Below are 25,049 nucleotides of genomic sequence, written 5' to 3' on the forward strand. Positions count from 1 at the left end.
AATCTAGGAGACGAACTGTGTCGATGGCTCAGCACTGAGTAACTGTCAGCTCTATTCACTCCGATTCCCTTTACATCGCTGCTGCTTCTGTGAATCCCTGGCCTGTTTTCAGTGCCACAGCCGCCTTTGGGCCTCTGGGAGCATGAGTGTTTTCTTAGGGAAAAACCACTAAATGATTCCCTGGAAACAAGTCAGGATGAACTGCTTCTTCCTCTGAGTTCCTACTGCATCTGTATCTCTTAGAGCAACTAAATTCATTCACTAACTCATTTAGTTAATATTGTATGAGGACCCTCCCTGTGCCAGGCACTGTACTAGGTAATGGTTATTGGTTTCTGTCCACATGGAGTTTCTAAACTAGACAGGGAAAAAATAAGGAAATAAGGGAAGTACTTTGTTGTGAGGTTTGGTTTTCTTTTGTTGTGGCAATCAGCTTTCCCAGGCTGAATGTTGTGAGGTTTTAATAGGTACTCTGGAATTTTGATGAAATGTTTAAAATCACGAAATTTTACTTCTTTTAAAGGAAATAGGCAAAATTATGTGCATAGGATTGTGCAGGGTCTAGGTCCGGGAAGAAGAGGCTGTTTCTGTGGGTACAATAGCTTCTCTCCCTTTTGGGCCCCGTGAAGCTCTGTGTGCCCACTTCCAAAAATACAGATGGTGCATCCTCACTGTTAGATTAGTTTACTTTTGTAGCTGTTTCTTAAAGGTAATACCATGAAAAATAATATTGAGTGGGTAGGAAAAAAGAGTGAACTAATACCTACCCCCTAAAGGCAGACTGATCTTTGTCTTCAGGTTCAGGGGATGCATGTGTGGGTCTGTTCCATGGATATATTGTGTGATGCGGAGGCTGTGGGGTCTGCTGAATCCATCACTCAAATAGTGAACACAGCACCCAGTAGGTACTTTTCCAACCTTTTCCCCTTTCTCTGCTTCCTGCCCCTTTTCAAAATCCCCAGTGTCTATCGTTCCCTCTTTATGTCTGTGTGTACCCACTGTTTAACTTCCACTTATAAATGGGAACATATAGTACTTTATTTTCTGTGTTAATTTGCTTAGGATAATGGCTTCCGGCTGCATCCATGTTGCTGTAAAGGACATAATGTTGTTCTTTTTTACGGCTGTGTAGTATTCCAGGAGGTATATGTACCACATTTTCTTTATCCAATTCACCATTGACACACACCTAAATTCGTTCCGTGTCTGTGCTAGATGAACATACAGTTGCATGTGTCTTTTTGGTAGATCGATTCATTTTGCTTTGAGTATATACCCGTGATGAGATTGCTGAGTTGAACGGTAATTCTACTTTTAGTTCAAACTCCTGAAAGCAGACTGTTCTTGAATACATAACTCAACATCACCAAATGCCTTAACTGATTCAAATTAAGAAACAATCAATTCTACTGTACTTCTTTTTATACTATTTTTAATATTTTAATAACTTTTGTATTTATTTATTAAAGAAATTAGGTAAGTGAATAGTGAAGAAAAGGGCTTCAGACACTATAGAAGTAAACATTTACTTGTACAATTAAAAATGTGGGGTCCAGGCTGGGCATGGTGGCTCACTCCTGTAATCCCAGCACTTTGGGAGACCGATGCAGGCAGATTACTTAAGACCAGCAGTTCAAGACCAGCCTGGACAACATGGTGAAACCCCTTCTGTACTAAAAAAAATACCGAAATTAGCTGGGCATGGTGGCACATACCTGTAGTCCCAGCTACTCAGGAGTCTAGGCAGGAGAATCGCTTGAACCTGGGAGGTGGAGGCTGCAGTGAGCCAGAATTGTGCCATTGCACTCCAGCCTGGTCAACAGAGCAAGACTTTGTCTCAAAAAAAAAAAAAAAAAAAAAAGAGAGAGGTCTCTCCATCCCAGGTCTTTGAAACTTTAATGATGAATGTTTTCATTCATTAAAATAGGATCTTTAACTGTTACTTCTTTATTATTCCAGGATAATAGATGTTAGAATTTTGAAGCTGGAAGGGCTCTTCAAGAACTGATTGAATGTTCTTATTTTAAAGATGGGAAAACAGGAGAAAGGAGAGGCCAAAGTGATTTGCTGACTCTGGTCAACCTTCGTAGCATTATATTTACCTAAGCGTTTGGTATTTAAATTATTCCCTGATGCAGATAGGCCAGCTCTGTATTTAATTTGAATTAATGGGCCTTTCTCTGTGTGAACATCGTCCTTTCAGTGAAGAGACATGGCAAGAAATAAAGCCAACAACTTACCACACCAGTGTTTGGAAGCAAAGTTCCTATTCAGGTCTGTTCCGATGCAACGGTTGTTCGCATAATAAGACCGGTTCTTTCTCCACATTCGATTCTACATAAGCAAAATACAAACAGACAACCTGGGTGGCCATGTTCAGGGCCCAAGGAAAGACACGCGTTTGAGAGACCGGGCAGCCAGAGTTGCCTTCAGTCCCATGCCTGGCGTTGCAACACTCCTTTGCACGGCCCCTGTTGCTATCTGGGTTTCAGTCACATCCATTCAGACTGTTTTAGTTGAACCAAACAAAATGGTAATATTTGATCAGTTTTGACTGATACAAATAAAGATTTCATTTCGTTCCCCTAGGCTGCTTATTAGCCTTCTTGTTTAGTCTTGTTTACTTTACATTAATTTTACACACAGGGTCATTTTGAGCTCTTTCGAAGGAAAGCAAAATCACTTTGTATCTCAAGTCAACACTGAGTCATGAGTTAAAATGTTCTCTTTAGGTTAATTCACCACTCCCCTTTCAGAGCTAGAAAAGCTGGAGATGTGAAGACACCTCTAGTCTGATGGCTTCTTCGATTGTACTGATTTGCTCTGGTTTTTAAATATAAAGCAAATTGCCTATTGGGTTCTTGAGGTAAACTGGGAAAGTCTGGTCGTGTAAAGAGTTGCACAGACTTCCTTTAAGTTCTGAGTTCGGGATGATGTAGCACCCTTTTCCCCAACTCTCGCCAACCCCCTGCCAAGCCTCCCAGGCTGCTACCACTCCCAGGCCTGTGGTTCAGTGGCAACAATAGGTCCTGGGGATATTAAGTTCTCAAACCGCAGGAATTAATAATAGGGCGATGATGCAAAGAACGGTTGGGAAGTTGGAAATCTAAAGGGTGACTGAGTTCTGTGACTCAGGCTAAGCTGTAGATGTACTTTATTATCAGATTACAGATATGACCGATTATTGGACACCAGATTTGTGACTGAGTTCTGTGACTCAGACTAAGCTGTAGAAGTACTTTATTATCAGTTTACGGATAGGACCTACTATTGGACACCAGATTTGTGACCAAGTTCTGTGACTCAGGCTAAGCTGTAGAAGTACTTTATTATCAGTTTACGGATATGACCCATTATTGGACACCAGATTTGTGACTGAGTTCTGTGACTCAGACTAAGCTGTAGAAGTACTTTATTATCAGATTACGGATAGGACCGATTATTGGACACCAGATTTGTGACCAAGTTCTGTGACTCAGGCTAAGCTGTAGATGTACTTTATTATCAGTTTACGGATAGGACCCATTATTGGACACCAGATTTGTGACCAAGTTCTGTGACTCAGGCTAAGCTGTAGATGTACTTTATTATCAGTTTACGGATATGACCCATTATTGGACACCAGATTTGTGACTGAGTTCTGTGACTCAGACTAAGCTGTAGAAGTACTTTATTATCAGATTACGGATAGGACCGATTATTGGACACCAGATTTGTGACCAAGTTCTGTGACTCAGGCTAAGCTGTAGATGTACTTTATTATCAGTTTACGGATAGGACCCATTATTGGACACCAGATTTGTGACCAAGTTCTGTGACTCAGGCTAAGCTGTAGATGTACTTTATTATCAGTTTACGGATAGGACCTACTATTGGACACCAGATTTGTGACCGAGTTCTGTGACTCAGGCTAAGCTGTAGATGTACTTTATTATCAGTTTACGGATATGACCCATTATTGGACACCAGATTTGTGACTGAGTTCTGTGACTCAGACTAAGCTGTAGAAGTACTTTATTATCAGTTTACGGATATGACCGATTATTGGACACCAGATTTGTGTTAGGCAGGAGGCTAGGTCATTCTCATTTACTTGGTTTGGCATTTGCCCACCTCCACTTACAAACTTTTCAGTACAGTATTCCTCTCACCAGAGATGACTTTCTCATCAATCTCCTGTGTCATTTCCATCTCTTCTGCATAAATTGCCTCCTACATGAAATAATTCGTGTGTAATTCCATGTTTGCAATCATTCCAACTAATTTTCTCTTAGTATTTATATGTGCTACTCAAGTAGGTTTTTATAAACTTATCTATACCTAGTTATGTTTCTATGTGCCCCCCTTTAAATTAGAAAGCATAGTATTTCATATTGCTTGAATAATTTTACATGAATCATGACATTGATTAACCAGAAAATACAAAAGAGTATGTTAAACTACAAGATGGCAATGCAGTTAGCAAATCCTGATAATAGGAAACTCTTTTCTTTGACAAATAAATTGCATGGAAAAAAAAAATAGAAAGAGAGAAAGAGCAAAAGATGGAATGGGAGTCCATGAATTAAAATAGAATTAAAAGACATAGAAACCAATCATAATGTAAAAGCCTTATTTGGATCTGGAATCAAAGAAGTCTACTTTTTAAAAAGTTATGATATAGGCTGGGTGTGGTGGCTCATGCCTGTAATCCCAGCACTTTGGGAGGCTCAGGCAGGTGGATGACAAGGTCAGGATTTGAGACCAGCCTGACCAACATGGTGAAACCCCATCTCTACTAAAAGTACAAAAATTAGCCTAGCATGGTGGCGTGCACCTGTAATCCCAGCTACTCAGGAGACTGAGGCAGGATAATCGCTTGAATCCGGGATGCTGAGATTGCAGTGAGTTGAAATCCTGCCACTGCACTCCAGCCTAGGTGACAGAGCAAGACTCCATCTCAAAAAAAAAAAAAAAGTTATGATACAATTGGAAAGACCGACAATATTTTATGATATTCAGAAATGGTTAATTTTTAAGGTATAATTATACTATAGTTATTTTTTTCAGATTTCCTTTTTTAAAAATTCATACTAAAATATTTATTGATGAAATGATATGGTACCTAGGATTTACTTCAAAATAAAATGAGTAAGGTAGAAGTGGGTAGAGAGAAGGCAGATGAAACAGGACTGGCCATGAGTTGGTCATGAGTTGTTGAGGCTCTGTGATGGGTAGATAGAAGTTTACTGTACAGTTATGTGCACTTTTATGTATATTTGACATTTTCCACAAAAGTCAAGAAAAATGTTTAATAATAAAGCCATTGTGCCTAGATCCAGAATTCTATGAATGATCCAACCTGTATATCCTGTGTCCCCAAGGAGAGCATGAGTTGTCTTCCTTGCCTTTTCTCCTACCTTTGTCCATGTGTAGTCATAACCATCCACATTAACCACTGGCATAACGTAGAAATCGACGTGCCTCAGAAGACTGGTATATTCGCTTACTGTCCCATAGGATCGTGTTATCTGCAAATTAAACCAAGTATGTTTAATTAGATGTTTTAAGTTATTCTAAACTTAAGTTTCTTTTTTAAATTATTATTATTCAAGTCGTTTGGCATGTTTAGATTTGCAGAGTGAACTTTCAGAAACTGCTGATTCCTCAAAAGAACTGAATTTAGCATACTCTGTTATGAAGTGGTATGCTAAATTCCTTCTGCACGTGGTACAGTCTTCCTAGTTAATGAAGACAGAAAAATCGAATGATAAGCTTTCTAAATTTGCCTTAAGAAATAAAATGGACTTTTTATTAAAGCCATAGAGCCCACTCTGAAGACTTAAGGAAACAAAAGCCTAAAGTGAGCAAAGTGAGAGGAAGAGCTGAGTAATCGCTGACCACAGGCCAGCTGATGGGAATCAGTCCCACCCCCTCATCACTAGTGGTGAGGAGTAGTCATAACTCATCACTGTAGTTTAGCTCCTTTTTCCGTAATTCGTGCTCATCAGAGCTTAAAGTACCGATCTCGTTCTATTCACAGATGTGATTACATGATATTTGCTACATTGTCCTTAGAACGTGTGGAGCTCAAGTTTTGCTAGAATTGAGTGTGTTTCCCAAGCATTTGACCGTCTAGCTTTAGAACTGGGGTAGCTTTTCCTAGGCACTGACCATGAATTCCTAACACACATAATCTCAAACTTGCTCCTCTCTACTTCAGAGTCACCCAGCTTAGCGGCACATATTGCGATGTGATCCAGTGGCATCCGAAGTTGGCAACTGAGAAGTTTACCCCAAAATGACAAAATGTACCAGCAGGAGAACTACAAAGACAAATTTTAGCTGGTCAAATCATTTCACCTAGGACTAAGCTTTTGGTTTAAAATCTTCATTTCTGGCAACATTGCTATATTTTATTTTAATTCACATTTAATTATGTTAAATATTTAACTTGGTGTACAATTGTTGCTTTAACGTTTACTCAGAAGATATCGTTAAGAAATGTCTTTTTCATTATTGATAAAATAAAAACAAGCCTTTTACAAACCTCATCATTTTCCCTTTAAACGCTTAAAATATCATATTCATATTTCCCTAGAACAGTCACAAGAGTCACATTAAAACTCTTTGCCATGGATACTTATGAAATCTGAGAGAAAGGAAAGAAAAAGTTTGTTTTAAAATCTACTGTAGGTCAGAAATGAAAGGTTAATAAAAAGGAAGCAAAATCTGTAGAATGAAGGAAGCCGTGTTTTAAATAGTTGAGGAACCAGGGAAACACATTTTTATGCTACAAATTTACAAATTTATGTTAGCATCACTTTTCAGTAATAATGTAGCATTCATTATTAGAAAATTATTAGGAGAGCCTGTTCCTTTCAAAATAATAAGGCAAATGGTAAAGGGTTTCTCATTTTCATTTCTACAACATGGGCCAAACTTTTAATAGATGTAGCATGATGGGTTTCTTCTTCTGCTTCTCTTTTTAAATTTCTTTCCTACCTTTACCTCTGGTTGGATAAGAATCTTTCTGCAAAAGGTTAGGCTCAGAGAGATGACCGATGTTAGGCCCAGAGCAGTGTCACCTATTTCTTTATGTAATAGGCTGGAATCCAGACAGAAGGAGCGAATGAGGGCTGAAATATAGTCTGTGCTGTGTCAAGCCACACCTCCAAGTGTGGCTGTAGCTACAGTCTCAAAGAAAGGGGTGCCCATTTTTTCTTTAATAGCTTATTGAGATATAATTTGCATTTCAGAAATTCACCATTTTAAAGTGTGAAATTCAGCAGGTTTTGGTGTATTCATAGAGTTGTGCAACCATCACCAATATCTGACTTTTGGAACATTTCATCATAAAAAATCCCCATGCCTTTGCTCACTAGAACTCACTCCCCTTTCCCTCCCACCACTTCCCCAAGCCTCTGGCAATCACTAATGAACTTTCTAGCTCTGCGGATTTTGCCCATTCTGGAAATTTCATATAAATGGAATAATATATGCGGCATTTTGTGTCTGGTTTCTTTTACTTAGCATAGTATTTTCAAGATTCATCTATGTTGTAGCATGAGTGAACACTTCATTCCTTTTTATTGCTGATTGATGTTTCATTGCATGAATGTACCACATTTTGTTTTTCTACTCATAAGTTGATGGAAATTTGAGTTGTTTCCACTTTTGACTATTATGATGATATTGCTATAATCATTTGTAAACACATATGTTCAATTTTCTTGGGTATACACCTAGGAGTGGAATTGCTGGGTCATATGGTAACTCTATACTTAACATTCTGAGGGACTTCCACATTGTTTTCCAAAGTGGCTGAAGAAATTTTGTCTGTCACACAAAAGACAATAAATAAATATTTGTTGAAGGTATGTTACCAACATGGCCAGTAACATAATTGAAATCTTGTTCTACTAGAGATGGTCCACAATGTATAATGGTTTCACTTATGATTTTTTTGAATTCACAGTAACACAAAAGCAATGCATATTCAATAGAAACCATACCTTGAGTGCCCATGCCACCATTCCGTTTTTCTATTTTAGTGCAGCATTTAATAAATGATATGGGATATTCAGCAATTTTTTATAAAATAGACTTCGTGTTAGATGATTTTCACCTACTGTAGACTAATGTAAGTGTTCTGAGCACATTTAAGGAAGGTTAAGCTATGATATTTGGTAGACTAGGAGTATTAAATGCATTTTTTACTTAAAATATTTTCAGTTGTGATGGTTTTATTGGGTTTATTGAGACATAACCCCACCATAAGTTGAGAAGCATCTGTATAAAAGAAAAAAAAAGATGAGAATAGAGGGCAATGGAGAAAAGTGTAAGACTGAGCGAGTGATGAGAGGGTGGGGTTGGTTCCCCTCAGCTGGCCTGTGGTCAGTGATCACTCGGGTCTTCCTCTCACTTTGCGTGGGGTGCACTCAAGCTTTGCCTTCAGTGTGGCCCTAAACAACAACAACAATTGCTACCTAGGAATTCACCAATAACCACTTAACAGATAATACACTCGTACATAAGGACATATAGGTCAGTTAATCGGGTTGCTGAAAAAAACACATCGACACATGAAAGGAAGATTTTAAAACAAAATGTCATTTTCATTACCATTAGAAATATATCAAAGAGCTGTCAGTCTCAGTTTTTACTCCAGTCTCTATATATGTATGTATCATTTGGACCATAGCCAATGGCAATAACGTATTTATCCAACAGTAGGTACTGTTTAGATACCCTCTGGAGCTCAAAATTGTATGTCAGCCTAAACCTGCAACATTAATTTAAATTTCAAATTCCACAGGTATATTGAGCATCAATTATGTTGACCAAACAATATACCAGGTTATGGGGAACAAAAAAACTACTTCAGAGACATTCTCTGCCTTCAGAAAGCTAATAGAAGTGGTCAGTTGGAAAGGGAAAAGCAGCAATTCAATGCTGCTAACGTAAGTATGATAAGAAATAATGGCAAGATGTACAAGGTGGCTCAGAAAAAGCGTGGTTAATTCTGGGAGCGTTTGGGGTTGGAACTCCTGAAGAGCAGGTCCAGAGGGCAAGAAATTGAGGTTTAGATGGATTTGCGATGGGACCAATCAGTGAAGAAAGTGTTCCTGGAAAAGGGCTGATAAAAGGATGTAGATCTATGTAGGAACTGGAAATAATTTACTAAATTTGAAAGAGAAGCAGTCATAGTAGGGGTGGGAAATGAAAGAAGACATGAAATTAGGAAGTTGCATTGCTAGATGGCTTCTTCTAACCTTCCCTGTTGCTGTCCATGGCCATATTCTGGGTCTAAGGATCAGCAAACATTGTGTCTGAGATCCAGAGGATGGCCACAGGAGCAGTTTGCTAAAGAGGAGTTGAGATGAGTTTTAGTAGAACAGGGAACAAGGAGCTGTGAACATAAGTTGTGAGGTGACTCTCACACGTGGACTTTGAGTTCACTCAGAATGATGGCAAGAGTTCGAGGAGAATAAAGAATCATGAGGGTACCAGGAAATTATCTGAAGGTCAATGCAAGACAGCAATAAAAAACGTAGCAGTGCAACCAGATTAGGTAAGTTTCTGAGAAGAGGAGGATCAATGGTAGTATCAGGACAGGAGAATGCTGACCCACTCCCCAGGCCTCTCAGCACATGGTGAATGTGAACCTAATTTTTGCAGCCCAAAGAAACACAATCAATAAGGTCTTTTTCAATGGACATTTAAACTCCATTCTTGCCTGCCTAAAACTAATTCAGTTCATCTGACTCTCTTAGTGCTTCAAAGCGCTGGAGGAGGGAAAGTAAAATAAAATATTTACCTTTCAAAAATTGTGTAGGTAGGTTTTCTGTTCACCTACATAGCACCTACAAGCTGAAGCACCCAAAGGCAAAATGAAATCTTAGCTTTTAGGTCGTTCACTCTTTTCTGTAACTCAGCAAAGATTTCAAGAGCAGCCCGTCTGAGCCGTGCCCTTAAGTCACGTGTCCGCTGTGGTGAGGAGGGCAGAAAGAATTCTGTGAAGTCTGGGAGGTCGTAGAGCTCTAACGTTGTGTGCAATTATACGAGGGTTTTCTAAGGCAGAGGTTTGGCAGGAGGTTAGCAGTGAGAAAAGCCATCTGGCAGAAAAAGCACTTGGCAAGTTGTGACGGCTCACACACATTCACTGAGTCCCACAGTGTGCCAGCCCCTGTGCTGGATTTTGGCGTGGTGATGCAATCATGCTCAAATCTGTCTCAGCTCTGCCTTTGCAGGAGGCTAAATTCAGATCTCCTGGGAGTATATGAGCAAGAGGCTCAGAAAGATATGGCTGGCCTCACGCTTCTCAAAGTATACTGTAGTGGATTTCCTCTGAGGCTAGACTATAAGATTTTTGAAATCTTTGCTGAGTTACAGAAAAGAGTGAAAGACCTAAAAGCTAAGATTTCAATTTGCCTTTGGGTACTTCGGCTTGTAGGTGCTATGTAGGTGAACAGAAAACCTATCTACACAATTTTTGAAAGGTAAATATTTTATTTTACTTTCCCTCCTCCAGTGCTTTGAAGCACTAAGAGAGTCAGATGAACTGGATTAGTTTTAGGCAGGCAAGAATGGAGTTTAAATGTCCATTGAAAAAGTCCTTATTGATTGTGTTTCTTTGGGCTGCAAAAATTAGGTTCACATTGTTGGAGCAAAATACTCAGCTCTAAGATCCTTGAGCTATATTTCATTCCTCCTTGTATTTCCAGGATCTGAAATACCATTGGCAATTTATAAATATCTATAGATTAAAGAATTTAATCTTACAAGGATTCAGTAAGTGGGTGGGGTAAAAGTAGGATGTGTACTAGGAGGGCAGAGGTGTCAGGGTAAGAAGGGCAGTAATTAGGGACAACCTCACTAATATAAATTAGAGTCAACATGAATCGAGGTTCCTTCTTGGCCCTTCTCATGTTCAGTGATTGAAAAATAAAGATCCTTACTCTCCTACTTTGTACCTTTATCTCTCTATTAACTGCTGCTCCCTTCACTACATAAAATAACCAATTACTCAACTTGGGAAAGGTTCCAGATCATCATGTGACTGGGCCATGTTAAGGGTCTGGTCAGTTGGAACCCTCCTTATTTGTACAAGGTAGTACCAATGGTGCTTGGGAATTTCCAGTAGACTCAGGGAGGCTGCAGCTTCCATCCATGGGTGATGGAGAATGGAAGATAGCATCACAGTGAATGAAGACAAATAGGGATGTGGCATTTGTCAAGGTCCAGCAAAGGCAGAAACAGTTTTCCCTGGATGTATTTAGTAAGTGCCAGTCTCTTAATTTCCTAACTCATCTGTGCCGTTACTGTGTATCTGTGAATGCGAAGACTACAACCACCATTATCAGGACACATATTTTGAGTTATTTTTCCAGTGGCAGTGACTGTAGAAATCAGTGTAGAGAACAGATATGCCCATTTTATAGGATTTGAACCATATTTTTACTGTTTTCATTTATCAGGGAGGTTAATAGTCATCATATCTTTTACTTTTCTGACATAAAAATGGCTTTTTTGGCTGGGCGGGGTGGCTCAAGCCTGTAATCCCAGCACTTTAGGAGGCCGAGGCGGGTGGATCACGAGGTCAAGAGATCGAGACCATCCTGGTCAACATGGTGAAACCCCATCTCTACTAAAAATACAAAAAATTAGCTGGGCATGGTGGTGCGTGCCTGTAATCCCAGCTACTCAGGAGGCTGAGGCAGGAGAATTGCCTGAACCCAGGAGGCGGAGGTTGCGGTGAGCCGAGATCGCGCCATTGCACTCCAGCCTGGGTAACAAGAGCGAAACTCCGTCTCAAAAAAAAAAAATGGCTTTTTTGATGCAAAACTTTTATTCAGGGACAAAATTCCCTATTATGACAGATGGGAAAACATATTCTGTTTCCCCTTTGTAATATTGTGCTTTATGTTCAGTTTCCAAGGGCAGAAATGGCAAATTATGTCTGGATAATTAAAACCAAAAGATAAGCTAATTTGGCCGCAACTTAGATAACTCTTTCAGTCCTTTCTTCTGCTTAGTAAACATATTATAATCAATATGCTATTTCTTAATCATTTTCCACTGTTTAGCTCCAGGCAGAAATGTAGAAAAGACCAACAATATTTCGGGTGATTTAAATGCTTGAAGTCATGTTCTTCAACTTACTAATGCGTAAAAGCCACCTGGGAAACTTGTGAAAGCTGTAGATTCATAATCTACAGTTCATAATGTGACCTGGGAAAATGCACTTTAATAAACATCCCAGTTGAGTCTGACACAGGTGATCTTGGGTACCATATTGATAAATGTGGTTAAGGGAACGTGAATACTTACATGGTCTATGAACCACAAGCAGAAAGCAGGAGAGATCCATTCTCTGGCATGGATTCCACAGTCAATCCATATGGCATTTTTGGCTGTTTGTTCTTTTCCAGAAACCTGCTCAAAAAAAAAAAACCAAAAGTAGCAAAAATGATAACAAGAAGCTTCAGGATAATAACTTTCATTTATATAGTGCTTACATTTAATAGTATCAGCAAATCCTGAGATACACATTGTTCTGCATTTCTTTGAAAATTATCAAGGGAAATTTAAACACTGGTGAGATCAAGGGACACTAGATAAGGTAGCAAAGCTGGTGTGAATTGAAACTGAAGTTTGAAGCCAGGACTCTTCGATTTTAAATGGTTTTATCCTCCTACAATCATGCAGTCATGTCTGTGGGAAGAAAGTTGCCCAGGTGCCATGGAAAGAGACTGAAGGCACAATCTGTCCCCGCATAATAAATAACTGATTACTTCGATGTAGCAATGATGCCAAACAGATGTACTGATTACTTCCTTATAGCATTAATATATTTACTGATTTCTAGTTATAGAAATGACACCAAATAGATATTAGATTCAATCACATAATCCATTATATAATCAATCTTATTACATCATTCTCTACTAATCTTGGCTTTAGTGTAGGAACCTTTTAGTCTTATAGTATAGACATAATCAGGTGAAATATAATTCGGAACTGAAGGGACATTTGGAGAAGTGATCAGGAGCGAGAATAAGGCACCCATTACTTAGCAGGCTGTGGGGGGGGAGTTTCCCTCTCACTGGGGAGGTCAGAGGAAACTCTGCCCTGCTGACTCTTGAGGAAGGTCTGACACTAGCCAGGCCAGCCCACAGACATCCAGGGACTTAAACACCTCTCCATGGTGCTGTGCTCCGATGGTCACCATCCTTGTTCACCTTCATGTTCCACTTTCCCACCCAAGGCTCCCTTGTAAATTCTTAGAGGCTGTGAGCAGTAAGAAGAGAGGAATCCTAAAAGCCTTTGATCTCTCTGATAAGTGCATAGAAAGATACTGACCTCTGTGCCTTCCCTCCTTGCAGCAGCTACCTGAGAAGGAGGGGCCCTCTGTACTGTACCCACGTGACCCTCTGTACTCTACCCATGTAGCCCCCTTAACTGTACCCATGTGGCCCCCCGTATTGTAAGAATGTGATTTGCTTGACCCCTACCAATCATGTCAGATGAGTCACTCTCCGACCTGTGCCCCTGCCTGTGTACAATAAATATCAGCACTTCCAGGCATTTGGGGCTACTGCTGGACACTGCCCTTCCGGTAGCAGTGGCTCCCTGAGCCCAGCTGAATTCTTCTCTTATCTCTGTGTCCTTGTCTCTTTCTTTTCTACAGTCTATCGTCGCCTCACACAAAAGTACACCCCCTTCACCCTGCGGGGCTAGACCCAGCACATGTCAGAGCTGCATGTGGAAGTTTAGAAGTAGAGACCAGAGAACGAATGTTTTGGGCTGTATCATGCTTCATTTCGAGGTAAATGGGTGTGAGTTGGATGGCAGCCTTCCCCAGGAGGTGAGGAGACACACCAGGAGCAGAAACTCCTTCATCATTTTCCTCTGAATACATTTTATTTATTTGTTTATTTATTTTGGTGTAGACTATTTTTTTATTCCACACAAAAAGAAGCACACCTCTAACTTCTCACAAACTGATTACCAGCAAATCCAGAGCCAGAGGCTTTGCTTCTAGTGTGGTGGGCTAATACAAGCTGTTAACTCTGGAATAAGAATTGTCAGCCTTTCCTCAATGATCGCCTTTGATGTCTTTAGAAGAATTGTGAACACCCCTAAAATTAATCTTAATGCCATTAAAAGTCAGCTACAACACAATTTAGGGTATAGAGCAGCGGTCCCCAACGTTTTTGGCACCAGGGACCAGATTCATGGAAGACAATTTTTCCATGGTTGAGGCAGAGGTGGGGTGGAATCAAGGGTTTGGGCTTAAAACTCTTCCACCTCAGATCATCAGGCATTAGATTCTCATAAGGAGTGTGCAACGTAGATCCTTTGCATGCACGGTTCACAATAGGGTTTGTGCTCCTGTGAGAATCTAATGCTGCTGCTGATCTGATTGAGGCATTGCTCAGGTGGTAATGCTTGCTCACTGGCCACTCATCTCCTATGGCCTCATTCCTAACATGCCATGGACTGGTACCTGTGTGCAGCCCAGGGGTTGGGAACCACTAGTATAGAGGAAAGGGAGAAGAATGTGGTAAAATCAAATGTGTAGACTTGCAATTCCAAAACAAGAAAAAAAAAAAACGTATTTAGATTGCCATCTGCACCACTCCAGGAGATTTTTTCCTAACTTGGAGGTAGCAATATCTGACAAGATAGTAAGTGAGAAAGCCCAACGGCATTGGCCATTAGTGATCAAATTGTATAGTCAGAGAGAATTACCTAGCTTATTCTACTCGACATAAAGAAAATCCTAAGTTGTCTGCTTCATTGCTTTACTTGACCTTTCTAAGTCCTAGGCCAATTTTCTTGGTACTGGTTCTGTCACTGAAAAGTTGGCAAAATCCCAGAGACTCGCATCATAAGCACATCCTTGATCAAGTAAGAGTGGGACCAAACCATCCAGAATGTGTGATTTTTCAACATGTACAGGTTCCGGGTATGCATGTTCCAAGTACTACATACAGCAGGGCTGAAAGCAAATGTGGTAGGTGGCTATGCCATGATACATGGATCCAGTTTGACTGACCAACTCAGTGACCAAGAGGACCCAACATTTCATGTGTCTGCCTTGAGTCTGCACTGCAGGTTCTTATAAATGACAGATTAAAATTGAGAAGTTCTAACCCAAAGTCTTACCTTTGAATGACTGAAGTGGCTCACCTATCACAATTTAGATGATGCTGGGGTACTGTGCATAAATCATATGTTACTAAATTAAATGTACATTTTTAGTGACTACGTTTTTTTCCCAGAGCTGCTTTTTAATTTTTTGAAGAGAGAGAGAGAGAGGTAGAAAACAGAACTATAGAATTGTTTTCTACTTCTGCAAGCAATCGGCTGTGGCTATGTCCACTGACCTTTACTAAGGTCAATTTATTCAAGAGAGAAGACTTCCAATCCAGGCAGGTAAATCAACTTCTCTTTCATAACATTTTGCAACTGAGAATAAATAACCAAACGGGTGGCAACTGGAGTGGAAAGCATCTCATTAACCCCACCACATAGGACTTCAGCCTTATCCTGCTGTTTGTCCTTCACTAGGGTTTGCTGTTCAGTTCTTACTTTGGTTTTAAATACTAACCAGAGCCAACAGGTAAGAGAAAGAAGTAAGAGTCATCCAAATTGGAAGAGAAAAATCAAACTATCCTTGATTGTAGATGACATGATCCTATATTTAGAAAAACCTAGTCTCCACCAAAAAACTGTTAGAACTGATAAATTCAGTAAAATGGCAGGTTATAAAATCAACACACAAAAGCAGTAGCATTTGTATACAATAATAGCAAGCAACCTGAAAGAAAAATCAAAAAAGAAATACCATTTAACAATGACAAAAAAAAAACCTGGAAGAAATCTAACCAAAGAAGCAAGAGACCTGCCATGAACATAATAAAGCACTGATGAAAGAAATTAAAGAGAACACACACAGGAAAACGAAAAGATACCTCACGCCCATGGGTGTAAGAACTAATATTGTTAGAATGTCCATACTACCCAATGTAATCTGCAGATTTAGTGCAGTTCCTATCAATACCAATTCACTTTTCACAGAAGGAGAAAAAAATTCTAAAATTCATGTGGAGCCACAGAAGATCCTGAAAAGCCAAAGTAATGCTGTACAGAAAAAGCAAAGCTACCGAACTAAATCAGCATGGTACTGACATAAATGCAGACACACAGACCAATGGATCAGAATACAGGACCCAGAACTAAAACAGCATGGTACTGAGATAAATGCAGACTCACAGACCAATGGATCAGAACAGAGGACCCAGAACTAAAACAGCACGGTACTGACATAAATGCAGACACACAGACCAATGGATCAGAATACAGGACCCAGAACTAAATCAGCATGGTACTACATAAATGCAGACACTCAGACCAATGGATCAGAGTAGAGAACCCAGAACTAAAACAGCATGGTACTGACATAAATGCAGACACACAGACCAGTGGATCAGAACAGAGGACCCAGAACTAAAACAGCATGGTACTGACATAAATGCAGACACACAGACCAATGGATCAGAATACAGGACCCAGAACTAAAACAGCATGGTACTGACATAAATGCAGACACGCAGACCAATGGATCAGAGTAGAGGACCGAGAAGTAAAACAGCGTGGTACTGACATAAATGCAGACACACAGACCAATGGATCAGAATACAGGACCCAGAACTAAAACAGCATGGTACTGACATAAATGCAGACACACAGACCAATGGATCAGAACAGAGGACCCAGAACTAAAACAGCACGGTACTGACATAAATGCAGACACGCAGACCAATGGATCAGAATACAGGACCCAGAACTAAAACAGCATGGTACTGACATAAATGCAGACACACAGACCAATGGATCAGAACAGAGGACCCAGAACTAAAACAGCACGGTACTGACATAAATGCAGACACTCAGACCAATGGATCAGAATACAGGACCCAGAACTAAATCAGCATGGTACTGACATAAATGCAGACACACAGACCAATGGATCAGAACAGAGGACCCAGAACTAAAACAGCACGGTACTGACATAAATGCAGACACTCAGACCAATGGATCAGAATACAGGACCCAGAACTAAATCAGCATGGTACTGACATAAATGCAGACACACAGACCAATGGATCAGAACAGAGGACCCAGAACTAAAACAGCATGGTACTGACATAAATGCAGACACGCAGACCAATGGATCAGAACAGAGGACCCAGAACTAAATCAGCATGGTACTACATAAATGCAGACACTCAGACCAATGGATCAGAGTAGAGAACCCAGAACTAAAACAGCATGGTACTGACATAAATGCAGACACACAGACCAGTGGATCAGAACAGAGGACCCAGAACTAAAACAGCATGGTACTGACATAAATGCAGACACTCAGACCAATGGATCAGAACAGAGGACCCAGAACTAAAACAGCATGGTACTGACATAAATGCAGACACGCAGACCAATGGATCAGAGTAGAGGACCGAGAAGTAAAACAGCATGGTACTGACATAAATGCAGACACACAGACCAATGGATCAGAACAGAGGACCCAGAACTAAAACAGCACGGTACTGACATAAATGCAGACACGCAGACCAATGGATCAGAATACAGGACCCAGAACTAAAACAGCATGGTACTGACATAAATGCAGACACACAGACCAATGGATCAGAATACAGGACCCAGAACTAAAACAGCATGGTACTGACATAAATGCAGACACACAGACCAATGGATCAGAGAACCCAGAACTAAAACAGCATGGTACTGACATAAATGCAGACACACAGACCAATGGATCAGAATACAGGACCCAGAACTAAATCAGCATGGTACTGACATAAATGCAGACACAGAGACCAATGGATCAGAATAGAGAACCCTGAACTAAAACAGCATGGTACTGACATAAATGCAGACACGCAGACCAATGGATCAGAATAGAGAACCCAGAACTAAAACAGCATGGTACTGACATAAATGCAGACACACAGACCAATGGATCAGAACAGAGGACCCAAAACTAAAACAGCATGGTACTGACATAAATGCAGACACGCAGACCAATGGATCAGAACAGAGGACCCAGAACTAAAACAGCATGGTACTGACATAAATGTAGACACACAGACCAATGGATCAGAACAGAGGACCCAGAACTAAAACAGCATGGTACTGACATAAATGCAGACACACAGACCAATGGATCAGAACAGAGAACCCAGAACTAAAACAGCATGGTACTGACATAAATGCAGACACTCAGACCAATGGATCAGAATACAGGACCCAGAACTAAAACAGCATGGTACTGACATAAATGCAGACACACAGACCAATGGATCAGAACAGAGGACCCAGGACTAAAACAGCATGGTACTGACATAAATGCAGACACACAGACCAATGGATCAGAACAGAGGACCCAGAACTAAATCAGCATGGTACTGACATAAATGCAGACACACAGACCAATGGATCAGAATACAGGACCCAGAACTAAATCAGCATGGTACTGACATAAATGCAGACACACAGACCAATGGATCAGAACAGAGAACCCAGAACTAAAACAGCATGGTACTGACATAAATGCAGACACTCAGACCAATGGATCAGAACAGAGGACCCAGAACTAAAACAGCATGGTACTGACATAAATGCAGACACGCAGACCAATGGATCAGAACAGAGGACCCAGAACTAAAACAGCATGGTACTGACATAAATGTAGACACACAGACCAATGGATCAGAACAGAGGACCCAGAACTAAAACAGCATGGTACTGACATAAATGCAGACACACAGACCAATGGATCAGAACAGAGAACCCAGAACTAAAACAGCATGGTACTGACATAAATGCAGACACTCAGACCAATGGATCAGAATACAGGACCCAGAACTAAAACAGCATGGTACTGACATAAATGCAGACACACAGACCAATGGATCAGAACAGAGGACCCAGGACTAAAACAGCATGGTACTGACATAAATGCAGACACACAGACCAATGGATCAGAACAGAGGACCCAGAACTAAATCAGCATGGTACTGACATAAATGCAGACACACAGACCAATGGATCAGAATACAGGACCCAGAACTAAATCAGCATGGTACTGACATAAATGCAGACACACAGACCAATGGATCAGAACAGAGAACCCAGAACTAAAACAGCATGGTACTGACATAAATGCAGACACTCAGACCAATGGATCAGAATACAGGACCCAGAACTAAAACAGCATGGTACTGACATAAATGCAGACACACAGACCAATGGATCAGAACAGAGAACCCAGAACTAAAACAGCATGGTACTGACATAAATGCAGACACACAGACCAATGGATCAGAACAGAGGACCCAGGACTAAAACAGCATGGTACTGACATAAATGCAGACACACAGACCAATGGATCAGAACAGAGGACCCAGAACTAAATCAGCATGGTACTGACATAAATGCAGACACACAGACCAATGGATCAGAATACAGGACCGAGAAGTAAAACAGCATGGTACTGACATAAATGCAGACACACAGACCAATGGATCAGAATACAGGACCCAGAACTAAAACAGCATGGTACTGACATAAATGCAGACACACAGACCAATGGATCAGAACAGAGAACCCAGAACTAAAACAGCATGGTACTGACATAAATGCAGACACTCAGACCAATGGATCAGAATACAGGACCCAGAACTAAAACAGCATGGTACTGACATAAATGCAGACACGCAGACCAATGGATCAGAACAGAGGACCCAGAACTAAAACAGCATGGTACTGACATAAATGCAGACACACAGACCAATGGATCAGAACAGAGAACCCAGAACTAAAACAGCATGGTACTGACATAAATGCAGACACACAGACCAATGGATCAGAATGCGGGACCCAGAACTAAAACAGCATGGTACTGACATAAATGCAGACACACAGACCAATGGATCAGAATAGAGAACCCAGAAATAAATCCACAGATTTACAGTCAACTCATTATTAACAAAGACACCAAGAACATACATTGAGAAAAGGATAGTCTTGTCAATAAATGGTGCTGGGAAAATTTTTATTGGTAAAATTCAAACTAAATCCCTATCTCTCACTATATATATAAAATCAACTAAAACAGATTAGACTTCTTTTAAATTGCATTTTAGGTTTTGGGTTACATGTGCAGAACATACAAGATTGTTGCATAGGTACACATGGCAGTGTGATTTGCTGCCTTCCTCCCCTTCACCTATATCTGGCATTTCTCCCCATGCTATCTCTCCCCAACTCCCCACCCCCAGCTGTCCCTCCCCTATTCCCCCCAACAGACCCCAGTGTGTAGTACTCCCCTCCCTGTGTCCATGTGTTCTCATTGTTCAACACCTGCCTATGAGTGAGAACATGCGGTATTTCATTTTCTGTTCTTGTGTCAGTTTGCTGAGAATGATGTTCTCCAGGTTCATCCATGTCCCTACAGAGGACACAAACTCGTCGTTTTTGATTGTTGCATAATATTCCATGGTGTATATGTGCCACATTTTCCCTGTCCTGTCTAGCATTGATGGGCATTTGGGTTGATACCAGGTCTTTGCTATTGTAAACAGTGCTGCAATGAACATTCGTGTGCATGTGTCCTTATAGTAGAACAATTTATAGTCCTTGGGATATATACCCAGTAATGGGATTGCTGGGTCAAATAGAATTTCTGTTTCTAGGTCCTTGAGGAATTGCCACACTGTCTTCCACAATGGTTGAACTAATTTACACTCCCACCAACAGTGTAAAAGTGTTCCTATTTCTCCACATCCTCTCCAGCATCAGTTGTCTCCAGATTTTTTAATGATCACCATTCTAACTGGCGTGAGATGGTATCTCAATGTAGTTTTGATTTGCATCTCTCTGATGACCAGTGATGATGAGCATTTTTTCATATGTTTGTTGGCCTCATGTATGTCTTCTTTTGTAAAGTGTCTGTTCATATCCTTTGACCACTTTTGAATGGGCTTGTTTTTTTCTTGTAAATCAAAAATAGATTAGACTTAAATGTAAGACCTAAAGCTATAAAACTACTAGAATAAAACATTGGGAAAACAATTCAAGACATTGGTCTCAGCAAAAGTTTTTTGGGTAAGACCTCGAAAGCACAGTCAACAAAAGCAAATATAGATAAAGCGGATTACATCAAGCTGAAAACTTTCTTCTGCACAGCAAAAGAAACAACAGAGTGAAAATAAAAAAATGGGAGAAAATATGTGCAAACTATCCATCCAGCAAGGACTTAGTAACCAGAATATATAAGGAACTCAAACAATTCAAAAGGAAAAAGTAAATAATCCAATTTTTAAAATGAGAAATGATTCTGAATAGACATTTCTCAAAAGAAGACACACAAATAGCCAATAGATATATGAAAAAATGCTCAATGTCACTAATCATCAGGGAAATGTGAATTAAAACCACAATGCAGTATCATTTCATCCCAGTTTAAAGGGCTTTTATCCAAAAGACAGGCAATTGCAAATGCTGGAGAGGATGTGGAGAAAGGGGAACCCTTGTACACTGTTCGTAGGAACGTAAATTAGTACAGCCATTATGAAAAACTGTGTCCTGAGACTTTGTTGAAATTGCTTATCAGCTTAATGAGATTTGGGGCTGAGACGATGCGGTTTTCTAAATATACAATCATGTCATCTGCGGAGACAATTTGACTTCCTCTCTTTCTATTTGAATATCCTTTATTTCTTTCTCTTGCCTAATTGCCCTGGCCAGAACTTCCAATACTATGTTGAATAGGAGTGGTGAGAGAGGGCATACTTGTTTTGTTCCTGTTTCAATGAACACTATTTCAAAGGTTTTCAAAGGGAATGCTTCCAGTTTTTGCCCATTCAGTATGATATTCGCTGTGGGTTGGTCATAAAGAGCTCTTATTATTTTGAGATATGTTCCATCGATACGTAGTTTATTGAGAGTTTTTAGCATGAAGTGGTGTTGAATTTTATCAGAGGCCTTTGCTGCATCTACTGAGATAATTATGTGGTTTTTGCCATTGGTTCTGCTGATGTGAAAGATTAGGTTTATTGATTTGCATATGTAAACCAGCCCCGTGTGCTCAGGATGAAGCTGACTTGATTGTGGTGGACAAGTGTTTTGACGTGCAGCTGGATTCCATTTGTCAGTATGTTATCGAAGGATGTTCACATCAGTGTTCATCAGGGATGTTGCTCTGAAATTTTCTCTTTTTGTTGTGTCTCTGCCAAGTTTTGGTATCAGGATGATGCTGGCCTCATAAATTCAGTTAGGGAGTAGTCCCTCTTTTTCTATTGCTTGGAATCATTACAGAAGGAATGGTACCAGCTCCTCTTTGTACCTCTAGTAGAATTTGGCTGTGAATCCATCTGGTCCTGGGCTTTTTTTGGTTGGTAGGCTATTAATTACTGCCTCAATTTCAGAACTTGTTATTGGTCTATTCAGGGATTTGACTTATTGGTTTAGTCTTGGGAGGATGTATGTGTCCGGGAATGTATCCATTTCTTCTAGGTTTTCTAGTTTATTTGCATAGAGGTGTTTATAGTATTCTCTGATGGTAGTTTGTATTTCTGTGGGATCAGTGGTGATCTCCCCTTTAACAGTTTTTATTGTGCCTATTTGATTCTTCTCTCTTTTCTTCTTTATTAGTCTGGCTAGTAGTCTATCTATTTTGTTAATCTTTTCAAAAAACCAGCTTCCTGGATTCATTGATTTTTTGAAGGGGTTTTCTTGTTTCTGTCTCCTTCAGTTCTTCTCTGATCTAAGATATTTCTTGTATTCTGCTAGTTTTTGAATTTGTTTGCTCTTGCTTCTCTAGTTCTCTTAATTGTGATGTAACAATGTTGATTTTAGACCTTTCCTGCTTTTTCCTGTGGGCATTTAGTGCTATAAATTTCCCTCTAAACACTGCTTTAGCTGTGTCCCAGAGATTCTGATACATTGTATCTTTGTTCTCATTGGTTTCAAAGAACTTATTTATTTCTGCCATTAATTTTGTTATTTACCAAATAGTCATTCAGAGCAAGTTGTTCAGTTTAAAACCAGTGTGAAGAAATCACAAGCATCTATACACCAATAATAGACAAATGGAGAGCCAAATCATGAGTGAACTCCCATTCACAATTGCTACAAAGAGAATACAATACCTAGGAATACAATTTACAAGGGATGTGAAAGACTTCTTCAAGGAGAACTACAAACCACTGCTCAAGGAAATAAGAGAGGGCACAAACAAATGGAAAAACATTGCATGCTCATGGATAGGAAGAAACAATACTGTGAAAATGGCCATAGTGTCCAAAGTAATGTAGATTCAATGCTATGCCCGTCAAACCACCATTGGTTTTTTCATAGAATTAGAAAAAAACTATTTAAATTTTATATGGAACCAAAAAAGAGCCCACATAGCCAAGACAATCCTAAACTAAAGGAATAAAGCTGGAAGCATCACGCTACCCGACTTCAACCTATACTACAAGCCTACGGTAACCAAAACAGCATGGTACTGGTACCAAAACAAAAATGTAGACCAATGGAAAAGAACAGAGGCCTCAGAAATAATGCCACTTATCTACAGCCATCTGATCTTTGACAAACCTGACAAAATCAAGCAGTGGGAAAAGGATTCCCTACTTAATAAATGGTATTGGGAAAACTGGCTAGCCATATGCAGAAAACTGAAATTGGACCCCTTCCTTATACCATATACCTTATACAAAAATTAACTCAAGATGGATTGAAGACTTAAATGTAAGACCTAAAACAATAAAAACCCCGGAAGAAAACCTAGGCAGTACTATTCAGGACATAGGCTTGGCCAAAGACATCATGACTAAAACACCAAAAGCAATGGCAATAAAAGGCAAAATTGACAAATGGGATCTAATTAAACTAAGGAGCTTCTGCACAGCAAAAAAAAACTATCATCAGAGTGAACAGGCAACCTACATAATGGGAGAAAAATTTTGCAATCTATCCATCTGACAAAGGGCAAATATGCAGAATCTACAAGGAAATTTACAAGAAGAAAACAAACGACCCCATCAAAAAGTGGGCAAAGGATATGAACAGATACTTCTAAAAAAAAAAAGACATTTATGCATCCAACAAACATGAAAAAAAGCTCATCATCACTGGTCTTTAGAGAAATGAAAATCAAAACCACATTGAGATAGCATCTCATGCGAGTTAGAATGACAATCATTAAAAAGTCAGTAAACACAGATGCTGGAGAGGCTGTGGCGAAATAGGGACACTTTTACACTGTTGGTGGGAGTGTGAATTAGTTCAACCACTGTGGAAGACAGTGTGGTGATTCCTCAAGGATCTAAAAATAGAAAATTCCGTTTGACCCAACAATCACATTACTGGATATATATCCAAAGGATTATAAATCATGCTGCTATAAAGACACATCACACATATGTTTATTGTGGCACTTTTCACAATAGCAAAGACTTGGAACCAACCCAAATGCCCATCAATGATAGATTGGATAAAGAAAGTGTGGCACATGTACACCATGGAATATTATACAGCCACAAAAAAGATGAGTTCATATCCTTTGTAGGGAGATGGATGAAGCTTGAAACCATCATTCTCAGCAAACTAACACAGGAACAGAAAACCAAACACCGCATGTTCTCACTTATAAGTGGGAGGTGAACAATGAGAACACACGGACACAGGGAGGGGAACAGCACACACCAGGCCTGTTGGGGGTGGGGGGTGGCTAAGGGAGGGATAACATTAGGAGAAATACCTAATGTAGATGACGGGTTGATGGGCGCAGCAAACCACCATGGCATGTGTATACCTATGTAACAAACCTGCACGTTCTGCACATGTATCCTAGAACTTAAAGTACAATTAAAAAAAAAAAAAGAAAAACAGTGTGGAGGTTCCTCAGAAAACTAAAAATGGAACTACCATATAAGCCTGCAGTCCTACTATAGAGTGTGAATTGAAAA

The 25,049-nt window shown here is 39.9% G+C and overlaps 1 protein-coding gene across 1 annotated transcript in view; it reads right to left on the reverse strand.

The window, feature by feature from the left end:
• The window catches only part of CPB2 (carboxypeptidase B2), a 62,618-nt gene that overhangs the window by 9,762 nt on the left and 27,807 nt on the right, over nucleotides 1-25,049 (reverse strand). Inside the window, exons 6-8 of the mRNA XM_002742691.7 lie at nucleotides 12,313-12,417; nucleotides 5,400-5,510; nucleotides 2,241-2,334 (exon numbers count right to left, since the gene is read on the reverse strand). Of these exons, the coding sequence (XP_002742737.2) occupies nucleotides 2,241-2,334; nucleotides 5,400-5,510; nucleotides 12,313-12,417 (310 nt within the window). The remainder of the gene's footprint in view (nucleotides 1-2,240; nucleotides 2,335-5,399; nucleotides 5,511-12,312; nucleotides 12,418-25,049) is intronic.

This window comes from Callithrix jacchus, chromosome 5, assembly GCF_049354715.1.
Source record: "Callithrix jacchus isolate 240 chromosome 5, calJac240_pri, whole genome shotgun sequence".
Lineage (NCBI taxonomy): Eukaryota > Metazoa > Chordata > Mammalia > Primates > Cebidae > Callithrix > Callithrix jacchus.